The sequence below is a fragment of the Lepus europaeus genome, chromosome 12 (genome assembly GCF_033115175.1).
Source record: "Lepus europaeus isolate LE1 chromosome 12, mLepTim1.pri, whole genome shotgun sequence".
In the NCBI taxonomy this organism is placed as follows: domain Eukaryota; kingdom Metazoa; phylum Chordata; class Mammalia; order Lagomorpha; family Leporidae; genus Lepus; species Lepus europaeus.
This window is the reverse complement of record NC_084838.1, coordinates 40,514,657-40,527,689: the sequence shown is the minus strand read 5'-3', so window position 1 is coordinate 40,527,689 and position 13,033 is coordinate 40,514,657. Positions and strand designations below refer to the sequence as shown.

The 13,033-nt window shown below is 40.7% G+C and overlaps 1 protein-coding gene across 2 annotated transcripts in view; it reads right to left on the bottom strand.

The window, feature by feature from the left end:
- KIF24 (kinesin family member 24) overlaps positions 1 to 13,033 on the bottom strand; it is an 80,268-nt gene that overhangs the window by 48,577 nt on the left and 18,658 nt on the right. For both annotated transcript variants that reach the window (XM_062208051.1, XM_062208052.1), the window contains exon 2: positions 6,084 to 6,731. In XM_062208051.1, coding sequence (XP_062064035.1) covers positions 6,084 to 6,706 — 623 coding nt within the window. In that variant the 5' untranslated portion in view covers positions 6,707 to 6,731. The remainder of the gene's footprint in view (positions 1 to 6,083; positions 6,732 to 13,033) is intronic.

Sequence of the window (13,033 nt, the reverse complement as noted above, 5' to 3'; positions counted from 1 at the left end):
AATTTTTATTAACAAGGTAAGGCTACTTGAGAGGACAAAGTATCAGTACATTTTATTGTAATACTGTACATAATATTGTTTAATATTTACTTATTTTCATTTACTTGAAAGGCAAAGTGACACAGAGAGACAAAAAGACTGAAAGATATTCCATCTGCTGATTCATTCCTGAAATGCCTGCAACAGCCACGGCTATGACAGGCTGAAGCCAAGAATCCAGAACTCCATCTGGATCTTCCCCATGGGTAGCTGGGGCATAAATACTTGACCCATCATTCACTGCCTATGAGGATGCATTAGCAAGAAGCTAAATCAGAGGCAGAGTACTGGATTGGGCATCCTAATTGGTGGCTTAAACTACTGCACAATACTCAGCCCTGGACATGATATATTTTTATAAGTTACATATGGGGTAAGCAGTTGGTTCAGCAGTTAAGATGCTGCTTGGGATGTCCACATCCCTGACTGGAGTGCCTGGTTCCAGTCTGGGCTCTACCACCCATCCAAGCTTCCTACTAATGGTCATCTGGGGAGGTGGCAAGAAAAGGCTCAGGTACTTGGGTACCTACCACCCATATAAAATACCTGGATTGTGTTCAGGGCTCCTGGCTTCAGCCTGGCCCAGCCCTGGTTGTTGCAAGCATTTGTGGAATGAATCAATGGATGAAAGACCTCTCTCTGCCTTTAAAATAGTGAAAAAAATAAATAAAAGATATATTTAAAGTGTCACCATTGAAAAAATTATTTAACAATATACTCATTCAGTTAATTATTTGAGAGGCAGAATGAAGGGGGAGAGTGGGGGGGGGGAGTGAGATCTCATTTGTTGGTTTACTTCCCAAATGTCTGCAATTGCTGGGGCTAAGCAAGGGTGAAGCTGAGAGCTGGGAACCCAATTCAGGTCTTCCACATGGGCAGTAGGGACTCAAGTTTTGAGTTATCACCTACTGCCTTCACAGAATGCTCATTAGTAGAAAGCTGGAATCAGGAGTCGCATAGATTCAAACCGAGACTTGAACCCAGGGACTCCAATATGGGATGTGGGAACCTTAATCGCCAGGCCAAATTTCTGCTCTAGAAAGTTCTTTCATTAGCTAAATCCTCCTGATCACTCCTATCTCCATCCCTAACCCATTGGTTGCTCCGCAAAACAAAACACCCAAGAAATGAACAAAAATTCCCTCAAGAATTGTTTTGGCTTCCAGATACAGTTTGCTGATGGTGAATGCACTTTATATTCACAAAATTCAGGCTGGTTAATTCCCAAAATATAATGCAATATGCTGCTACCATCTGAGACTTTTACAAAACCCAAACCCATGCCTCTTGTTGCCTTTGAAGCAATTATTTTTTTACATTTACTTCCTTGACCATTAGTCTAATTTCTTTTTTATCCTGAGTTTACTAAATTCCTTGAAGTATGTGGTAGGTGTCAATGTACTTTTTCTAGTGTTCCTCTCAGATATATTCTCTCCCTCTGAATGTTTCCCTACTTCCTCTTTCTTGTGCCCTGTTATATATATATATGGTTTAACTCACTGTGCCACAGTGCTGGCTCCTTTCCAGAATAATTTTATGACTGGTCTTGTTTACCACTAATTCAAACTTCTACTCAGATGTGTGCTTTCACTGGCTTCATTTAACTACTCAACATTAACATCCAACATTTGCAGCAATGTTCCTTGGGTTATGGATACAAAGTTCATCAAGTTCACTTGCTGAACCTAATGGTAGTCTATCTAAGAACTGATCATTTTATTAGAAATGCCTCTAGGGGCTGGCATTGTGCAGTGGGCTAAAACCCTGGCCTGCAGTGCTGGCATCCCATATAGGTGCCAGTTTGAGTCCTGGCTGCTCTACTTCCTATCCAGCTCCCTGCTAAGGCATCTGGGAAAACAGTGGTGGACGGCCCAAATCCTTGGGCCCCTGTACCCACATGGGAGATCCAGAAGAAGCTCCTGGCTTCAAATTGGGTCATCTCCAGCCATTGTGCCCACTTGTGCAGTGAACCAGTGGATGCAAGACCTCTACTTCTCTGTACCTCTTTCAAATAAAAGGAAGGGAGGAAGGGAGGGAGGAAGGGAGAGGAAAGAAGGAAGGAAGGGAGGAAAGAAGGCAGGCAGGCAGGCAGGCAGGCAGGCAGACCTCTAAAACTAGGTAACTTGAAAACAAGTGTTTTACCAGGATCGATGTCTTTGGTCCATGTACTAAGAATGCTTTGGCAAAACAAACTGCTCCCTCTTTTACATTATAGAATTTGACTGAAAGCCCTTAAAGAGCCTTTTATAATAGATCTGGCACAAGCTATTATTCTCTATAATTGTTTTATATCAATTCTGATTTTCTGAGCCCTCCAAGTGATTGGAATATTATTTCTTTCCAGGAAATAAGTCAGTAAAAAAATAGCAAATAAAATTTCTAATACAAAATATTACTTTTAGGGGCCGGTGCCGTGGCTCACTTGGTTAATCCTCCGCCTGCGGTACCAGAATCTCATATGGGCGCCAGTTCTAGTCCCGGCTGCTCCTCTTCCAGTCCAGCTCTCTGCTGTGGCCCGGGAGGGCAGTGGAGGATGGCTCAAGTGCTTGGGCCCTGCACCCACATGGGAGACCAGGAGGAAGCACCTGGCTCCTGGCTTCAGATTGGCGCAGCGTGCCAGCTGTAGCAGCCATTTTGGGGGTGAACCAACGGAAAAGGAAGACCTTTATTTCTCTCTCATTCTCTAACTCTGCCTGTCAAAAAAAAAAAAAGAAAGAAAGAAAGAAAAAGAAAAAAAGAAAGAAAAAAATTATTTATTTGAAAGGCAGAAATGATGAGAGATGGAAAGACAGAAAGATCTTCCATCCGTGGTTCATTCCCCCAAAATGACTGCCACAGTCAGGTTCGGACCAGGCCAAAACTAGGAGCCAAGAACTCCATACTGGTCTCCCACTAGGGTGACAGAGACCCAAATATTTGTACCATATTCTGCTGCCTTCCCAAACACATTATCAGGAAGCTGGACTGGAAGCAGAGCACCTGGGACTCGAACCAGCATTTCAGTGTGGGATGCCAGTGTAGCAAGCAGCAGCCTAACCCACTTTGCATCATTTAAAAAAGGGTTCTTGTGATAAAATCGCTAGTTGCTGAGCATTAATAACCTAATCACATGAAGTCAATTCAAGAGCACAAAAAATATTTAGGTTCTCCATCACAACCCTTTTTAAATGAGAGGTAGAGAAACAGAGCACAGCGACAGATCTGTTGGTTTACTCCCCAAATGCTCACAAGAAGGCCTATGCCAGCAGCCAGGAACAAAATCCAGGTCTCCCACATGGGTAGCAGGAACCCAGCTACTTGAGTCATCACCTGCTGCCTCCCAGGATTGGCATTAGAAGGAAACTGGTATAGGGAGCCAAAGCTGGGAGTAGAACAAAAATACTCCCAAACGGGACACAGGTATCCTGGCTGGCATTTTAACCACTAGACCAAACACTTGCCCCTAAGTCTTCTGAAAATGTACAGGGACCTTAGGATGAGTCAACTTAATGACAAAAAGGTCTGTAGCTTTAAGTTCAAAGGGCAAGAAGGAATGCATGTTCTGTTCTTAAAAGGAGCCAGCTTTAATGCTTAATCTTATTTATAAGTATATTATATCTGTCTGACAAGCAGAGTTAAGACAGCTGGAGTTAAGTCTATTCAAGCTTTTAAATAAGTCAGGACAACCATTTCTATAAATGTGTTATACTTTATTAAAATTCTGAGGCCAATTTATTTTGAACTTTTAGAATAACTAAAAAGTAAAAACCTGCTTTAAGATAGCCAAAGAGAATTGCTTTGGGTAGGATGATTCCTTAATAGCAAGCCTTAAGCTGGTAAGGGGATTTTGCATGGTTCCAAAATCCTGACTCCTACTTGGGGTCTGGGTGAGAGGGCATTATTGAAGATTACTAGGGAAAATGTCCTTTCTTACCTTCATCTCTCTGATTTTTAAACTGGAAAGAGTAAGAGAATACACAATGTAAGAAAGCACAATTGGACAGCCTTCACTCTGGCTTTGTCATGTCTAAATGTCTGTAAGAAGTGCTGGCACTGTGGCGTAGTAGGTTAAGCCTCTGCCTGTAGCACTGGCATCCCATATGGGTGCCTGTTCGAGTCCTGGCTGCTCCACTTCCAATCTGGCATCACTGCTGATGGCCTGGGAGAGCAGTGGAGGATGCCCCAATTGCTTGGGCCTCTTCTCTTGTGTGGGAGACCAAAAGAAGCTCCTGACTTCTGGCTTTGGATAGGCCCAGCTCTGGCCATTGTGGCCATTTGGGAGTGAACCAGCATATGGAGGATCTGTCTCTCCCTCTCTCTGTAATTCTGCCTCTCAAATAAATCAATCTAAAAAAAAAAAAAAAAGTCTGTAACAGCACTTATCTCACCATATGGTTGTTCATGTCTGTCATCCTCCTCACCTGATCCCCCAAGAATACAAGAGCTTCCAGATATTCTAATTATCTTTCTATCTAGAATTGAGCCTAGCAGAGCTGGTATTTAATTTTTGTCAATAAACAAAATGACAATATTTAAACTGAAATATCCATTCTATACTTGATGGTGGTTAACATAAAGAGATTTTTATTTATAAATAATTTCAATTTAGATTTTGTATTGTTCAATAAAAGACTGTAGTAGTTGAGAAAATATTTGCTCTTTCACCATGAGCTAATCAATAAGACAGCAACAATCATTTTCAGTCATGAGACAGTCTAGTTCTCTCAGAATTAAAAGAAAACAGTACTAAATAGTCTGTGTTCCACTAGACCAAACAAAAAGTTTCCAGAAACATGTCAAATTACTAAAGGTATTTTTACCTTTAAGATTGAGTCTTCTATTTTTTTGGAGTAAAAGGATTGGTTATAAAATCCTAGGGAACCTTAGCAATGCAGCACCAAATCTAAATATTTTACCTTATTATAAAGAAAATACAGCTTAAAAGTAAATTTTATTTCCCCAAAACTCACATACATAACTTTTAAAATAAAACCAGCAGGGCCAGCGCCATGGTTCACTTGGTTAATCTTCTGCCTGTGGCGCTGGAATCCCATATGGGCACTGGGTTCTAGTCCCGGCTGCTCCTCTTCCAGTCCAGCTCTCTGCTGTGGCCTGGGAGGGCAGTGGAGGATGACCCAAGTGCTTGGGCTCCCACACCTGCATGGGAGACCAGGAAGAAGCACCTGGCTCCTGGCTTCGGATCGGCACAGCACCAGCCATGGTGGCCATTTTGGGAGTGAACCAGCGGAAGTAAAACCTTTCTCTCTGTCTATATCTCTACTTGTCAAAACAAAAACAAAAACCAACACCCAGCAATACAGTTTTTTTAAAAGAACATATTTCCTATTATACCATTGTTACTAGCACAGCTTACTTGATACTTCACTTCTTAGAGAACTTATTTCAAATTCTAACTCGGAGCACTAGGTAAAAATTACTTACAGTCACCCTGATTCTCAAACGCTAGTCTTCATCAAAAGTTTCTTACTCTTTGTAATTTCAAAAATGTTTCTCAGGGGTGGAATTATAGAAAGCACCTCAAATCAGGATCATATCACAACGTACACAGGTAAGTTGCTCCAAAGACCTACTTAATTCAACTACACCTCTTTGTTTTTTAAACTTGAAGTCTTCTGGTTGGTTTAATTGGATCTGAGAGCCTTAAAAAAATCCTGAAGATTGTGTATCTTTTTTCATTGTTGAACATCACTTAAATATTTTACTTTCATGGATGCACTAGATGTATCAGGTTACACTACAATAAATAATAGAAATAGATCTGCTATAGGAGTAAAAGATCTGGCAAACAGCAGCTGTCTGAAGTACATGAACAGTATCATCTTTCCCCCATCTGGAAAGTTTCAATACCTAATTTTTCCCCATCCAGGCATTCTATTATTGATGCAAAAGCTGTTCATTATCATTTTTATGCTACATTATTTATATTTTACAGTAATGTAAATAAAGAGTTGCACTCTCTGGTCTTGAAGGACAGGTCTAACCTTGCCTGAGGCTACCTTCTCTACCCTCCCCCACCCCGCAAAAAAAAAAGATAAAATTATTACCTGATACAGGAATGAGGAATTCCATAATTATATCCTGAATCTTGAGAGATTCTTTGAATAATGGGAATATCACAATTTCCCAGTACTGGAGAAAAGTGGTTTGATGAAAAGAATGAAGTGTTAATTTCTGTTTGCACATAGGAATCAGCAGCTGTGGCATTCAGAATTCTTGTTTTTGTACAGTACTGGGAATCATCTGGTAGCATGTGTTCCAGAACTTTTAAGTGAGTAGGCTTCTGTTCAATTGTAGAGAAATTTGATAAATGGCACATTTCAAACCCAACATTGCTGGCAGTTCTACTTTTGTTGTTAGTAGGAGAATCAAAATTCAGTTGTCTTCGAGGGCCAGATCCGAGTTTGCAAGGCTTGGTACATAGGCTGTTTGTCTGAAGAGAATGCTTTGGGCTACTGACTGCTTTATCTTCTTCCTGCATAATCTTAATGATTTTGATAAGTTGGAAGAGACGTTTGCGGTCATTCATGTCATGGACTCCCAATTTGGAGTAGTCTTTCATTGTAATCTTGGCTAATTCATCTATTTTCTGAAGGCCAAGGGCAGTAAAATGAGGATAATACTGTGAAAGTTCAGCTTCACAAAGACATTCATATAACCAGGATGCCATTCTTGTGAACAGGTTTCTGTAAACTCTGCAAAGAGAAAAAAGAATAATTTATTTGAAATGGAGTATAAATAATTATTTTTAGAACAATGAAAACCATAAAACATGCAGAAAAACATTTAATATCAAGTTTTCAATAAACATATTTTTCCTCTGAAATGACTGACTAAACACCATAGCACCTAAGAACTTTATACATATGAAGATTTTTGTAGTAAAATGTACTTGGCTCATCTGCTTAACAAAAAGAGACTTTCAATTATATACATAGGTACACAGAAATACGCATAACACTTACTTTTTTCTAGGGAGTTCTTCCAACCTTGCAAAGTCTATTTAAACACATGCCACAAACTACTGAAACCTTGTTCTCAAACACTGATTGTACCAGGACTAATTTTAGATATTCAACTTAATGTCAAGGCATGTCGCACAACTGTTTCCCATGATTAATGAACAAAGGCTAAGAACTCTTTCAGAATAGAAAGCAGAATTAAATAGCAGACCACGAAGGATTATAAACTAATATAACTCAGAGGAAACTGCATTTGTATCTGCTGAGTACTGGCAAAAGTTAGTTAAGCAGAAGTAAAACCATCAATTCAGTACCAACTAATTCAGAATTTCAGATCACTTTAAAAGGTGGTCATCAATGACTACATGTACAGAATATGAATCAAATAATTTATCTAGGGATTTAATAGCATCAATATTTAAAAATGAGTATACATTAAAATGCTTAAAAATTTTAATTTTTAATAAATTATATGGTAGTAACATAATCTTGATCTAGTGATTAAAATCAGGACTCTGAGTGATCCCAGTGGAAAGAACGGGGCCATCAAGGTAGGAGGTACCTTTCTTTGAAGGGAGGAGAGAACTTCCACTTTGACTATAACCCTGTCAGAATAAGATCGAAGTCGGCGAACCCTAAAGGCTTCCATAGCCTCGGCAACTCATGACTAGAGCCTAGGGAGATTACTGATGCCATGAACAGGAGTGTCAAATTGTTAAGTCAGCAACAGGGGTCACTGTGTACTTACATCTCATGTGGGATCTGTCCTTAATGTGTTGTCCAATGTGAAGTAATGATATAGCTAGTACTGAAACAGTATTTTTACACTTTGTGTTTATGTGTGGGTGCAAACTGATGAAATCTTTACTTAGCATATACTGAATCAATCTTCTGTATATAAAGATAATTGAAAATGAAAAAAAAAACCAACTTGGTGTTAAATTGGAAATTACATAGAAAATTAATCAATTTTTTAAAAAAAATATCATGTAGGATCTCTGTCATTAATGTGCTGTACACTGTTATTTAATGCTATAACTAGTACTCCAACAGTATTTTTTCACTTTGTGTTGCTATGTGAGGGCAAACTGTTGAAATCTTTATATATACTAAACTGATTTTCTGTATATAAAGAGAACTGAAAATGAAAAAAAAAAATCAGGACTCTGAATGCTCCATAACACTATTAATCAAATTTATGAGAATATTTCAGCAAATGACTTTTTTTAAAAAACATTTATTTATTTGAGAGGTGGAGTTACAGACAGCGGGAGAGCAAGAGAGAGGGAGAGGTCGTCTGTCCACTGGTTCACTCCCCAAATGGCCACAACAGCTGGAGCTGGGCCAATCCAAAGTCAGGAGCTTCTTCCAGGTTTCCCACATGAGTGCAGGGGCCCAATTGCTTAGGCCATCTTCCACTGCTTTCTCAGGCCATTAGCAGAGAGCTGGATCAGAAGCAGAGCAGCTGGGCTTAACCTACTGCGCCACAGCCCCAGCCCTGTGACATTCTCTTTTTAAAAATTACTATATAGGGGCCAGCGCTGTGGCGCAGCGAGTTAAAACCCTGGCCTGAGGCGCCGGCGTCCCATATGGGCACAGGTTCTAGCTCCTCTTCTGATCCATCTCTCTGCTATGGCCTGGGATAGCAGTAAAAGATGGCCCAAGTTCTTGGGCCCCTGTACCCACATGGGAGACCCAGAAGAAGCTCCTGGCTCCTGATCAGTGCAGCTCTGGCCGTTGTGGCTATCTGGAGAGTGAACCAGATGGAAGACCTCTCTCTCTGTAACTCTTTCAAATAAATAAAATAAATCTCTAAAAAATTATGGTATAATTCACAGTTTTCAAAATTCAATTAGATAACTATTGGTAAAACTTTTCTGTTTTCTTTTTTAAAGATCTATTTTGAAAGTTACAGAGACAGAGATCTTCCATCTGCTGGTTCACTTCCCAGACAGCTGCAATGGCCAGCACTGGGCCAGGCCAAAACCAGGAGCTTCATCTGAGTCTGGGTGGCAGGGGCCCAAAATTCTTGAGCCATCTTCTGCTGCTTTCCTCAGGCCATTATTAGCAGGGAGCTGGACAGGAACTGGAGCAGCCAAGACAGGAACCAGTGCCCATAGGGGATGTGGGCATTGCAGGTGGTGACTTTACTTGCTACACCACACAACGGGCCCCTGTTTTCATTTTAACTTATATTTTGTCTAGTCTCTAGGAGAAAGAGTTGAGGACCGAGTCATAAAGATAATCAAAGAACCCTGAATAACTGTTGGAGGAAACGGTTACAGAAAAGGCCAAAGGGAATGGGTAACATGTTCAAAATTTATCCTGACCTTTTCTATTTCTGGCAGATTAAAAAAAAAAAAAAAAGGCCATAAATTCTTTGCAGTCCTTGTATCAAGAGGTGGAGTCTATTTCTCCTCCCAGTGTGTCTAGGCTAGCCTGTGATTTGTTCTGGCCAACAGCATATAGCAGAAATGACACTGTGTGACTTCCATGCCTTAAGAACCCTTGCAGTTTTTACTGCTTTCTTAGAATTCTTCTGTCATGTGAAGAAGTTCAGCCAACAGTCATCACAAAAGCCAGACATGTGAGAGAAACCATTTGAGGCAATCCAGTCTCAGTGGCACTACTAGATGACTGCAGTCACATGAGTGATTCCAGGAGAAAACAGAAAAACTACCTATACCTAGTCCAAATATAGGACTCAAAGAACTTTGAGCAATGAAATGGTAATTTTTAGAAATTTATTTATTTGAAAGGCAGAGTGAGTGAGAGAGAAAGAGAGATTTTCCATCCATTTTCCAAATAGCCATACTAGCTAGGGCCGGGCAGGGCCACAGCCGGTGTCTGAAACTGCATCCACGTCTCCCATGCGGGAGATAGGGGCAGAAGCACTTTGGCCATCTTCTGCTTTCCCAGGCACATTAGCAGGGAGCTGATTGAAAGTGGAGCAGCTGGGACTCAAATAGGCACTCCAATACAGAATGCCAGTGTTTTAAGTGACAGCTTAACCCGTTGCACCACAATGTTGGTCCCAAGTAATTGAAGCCACTAAATTTAGGGTAGTTTGCTACATAGCAAAAGATAACTGATACTACTGTGCCTTAAAAATAATTTGTATTAAGTTTATAAAATTGCTTTTCCTTTTATTTGAGGTGAGGGAGAGGGAAAAAGAGGAGGGAGAACAGGGGAGAGAGGATCTTCCATCTGCATGCTCACTTCTCAAATGTTTACAACAGGTTTGACTGGGCCAGGACAAAGTAAGGAGCCTGGAACTCCATCTTTGTCTCCCACATAGGTGGCAGGGACTCAAATACTTCAGCCATCATCGGCTGCCTCCCAGGATACACATTAGCAGGAAACTGGACCAGAGACAGGATTCAAATCAGGCACTCTGATACAGGATGAGGGCATCCCAAGTGGTGACCTAAGTCGTTACACCAAATATCAGCCCCTAATCTTTACTTTTAGAGCAGTTTTAGGGGTTCCCAGTGGAAGGCATAGATTCTCTGTATAATCCCTTCCCTATTAATGAACTTACATTGACACATGATTGTCATCCAAAGTCTATAGTCTATTTTAGGGTTCACTCTTAGTGTTGTACACTCTATGGATTTCAACATATAATGATATGTATCTACTATTTGAGTGTCACACAGAGCAATTTCACTGCCCTTAAAATCCTGTTGTCTATTCATTCCTCTTTACTCTAGTCCTTGGCATCCACTGACCTTTTTACTGCCTCCATAGTTTTGCTTTTTCCAGAATGTCATATAGTTGGAACCACAGTATGTACCTTTCAGATTGCCTTCTTTTACCTACCGGCATCCTGTAACTAGCCAAGAGAGGGCAGGTGCCCTTTTGGACATATTTAACAGCTGCGCCAGCTCATATTTGCGAACCCAGCAACCAGCTAAGTGGAGATGCCTGAGTGTGGCTGAGAGAATTTACAGGGGGCTGGGTACCTGTGACTGTGGGAGCCTTCTGTGCTGGGACTGTGAAAACACTGTGGCTGTGTGTGAGGTCGCAGGGTGTTACTGGGTGTTTGGATAGTCACTGTGGGCAGCTCCACACGCTCGGGGCTCCCCGATTCTCTGGTGAGTTTCACTGCCACAGGATCCATGCTCACACTGAGGATGGAACAGATCCTTTGTGTGGTTCTTGTGGCAGTGTGAACGAATATTATACCCACTAGGATTAGTGACCAGGCATTGGTCTCCTTGGAGGAGAGGAGGTAAGCGAGAGGCTATACCAAGAGATTAATCCTCCCCTCTGATTAAAAAAAAAATTTACCACACCCAATTTGGGTGTCACTTCGGGTACTCCCCTCACCCTGGAGCACTGACCAGAGTTCCCTGGCCACACCCAGCAACTGCCTCAGGGTATTCACTGAAAGAGCAGACACTCCACTAATCCACAGAGGCACAGTCCAATGATAAAAAGCCATCACAGGGCAAAAAACAAAAACCAACAAGTATCTCCACAATTGCCCCAAAATAAATGCAGCAACTGAAAAGGAAGACAAGATGACGCCTCCAAAGAAATACAACATTTCAATATCTGAATGTGAAAATGAAGAGATTGAGGAAATGTCAGAAATGGAATTCCAAAAATTAATCATAGGATTATTTAGAAGTAATCAGAAGCAAATCCACGAATTAAATAAATCCATACATGACATAAATGAACATTTTCCCCATGAAGCTGAGATTTTTAAAGAGAAATCAAAATGGAATATTGGAAATGAAGAATTCAATAGATCAAATAAAAAATGCGGTAGAAAGCCTTAACAACAGACTCAGTGAGGCAGAAGAAAGAATATCCGAGTTAGAAGTCTTATCACCGGAAATTTTACAGTCAGACCAAAAAATAAGAAATTAGAAAACTAAAAAGCAGTGTTGTAGATTTATGGGATATTATCAAACAACCCAACATATCGGTTTTAGGAATTTCTGAAGGTGTGGAAAGAGAATGGATTAGAAGCCCTTTTTAGTGAAATAATTACAGAAATTAAGAGATTTATGGGATATTATCAAACAACCCAACATATCGGCTTTAGGAATTCCTGAAGGTGTGGAAAGAGAATGGATTAGAAGGCCTTTATAGTGAAATAAGTACAGGAACTTCCCTAATTTGGAGAAAGGGACATCCAATTACAGGAAGCACACAGAAATCCTGACAGACATGACCAGAAAAGATCCTTACCATGACACACTGTAGTCAAACTCTCCACAGTAAAACAAAGAAAAAATTCTAAAATGTGCAGAGAAACATCAGATTACTTTCAGAGGATCTCCAATTAAACTCACAGCTGACTTCTCATCAGAAACCCTACATGCTAGGAGAGAATGGCGAGATATATTCCAAGCCTTAAGAGAAAAAAACTGTCAACCCAAAATACTGTACCCTGCAAAGCTCTCATTTATGAATAAAGGTGAAATAAAGCCCTTCCACAACACCCTTACAAAAGATGCTTCGGAATGTGCTACACATACTAAATTGATCATCACTATGAAAGAAGGTAAAGACAGAAAACCTCCCAGCAAAAGTACAAAGGAAATCTAAAGTAAACAATAGAGAGGCCGGCACTGTAGCATAGTGGGTAAAGCTGCCGTCTGCAGTACCATCATTCTATATGGGCATATGGGTGCCAATTTGAGCCCCAACTGCTCTGCTTCTGATTCGGCCCTCTACTATGGCCTGAGAAAGCAATGGAAGATGGCCCGACTCTTTGGGCCCCTGCACCTACTCCTGGCTTCAGATTGGGCCCAGCTCCAGTCATTGTGGCCATCTGGGGAGTGAACCAGTGCGTGGAAGACCTCCCTCCCTCCCTCTCTCTCCGCCTCTCTGTAACTGTGCCCTTCAAATAAATAAATAAATCTTCAAAGTAAACAATAGAAACATTTATGGAAAAAAGGCAGGGGAACTGTATTTACTCTGGTTTTTCTTCTGTAGTTTCTTAGATTTCAGAATATCTTGCTACTGGGAATCTAGCCACATATTAAGGTAATCTGGTTTTGAATCTTTTTAAAAAG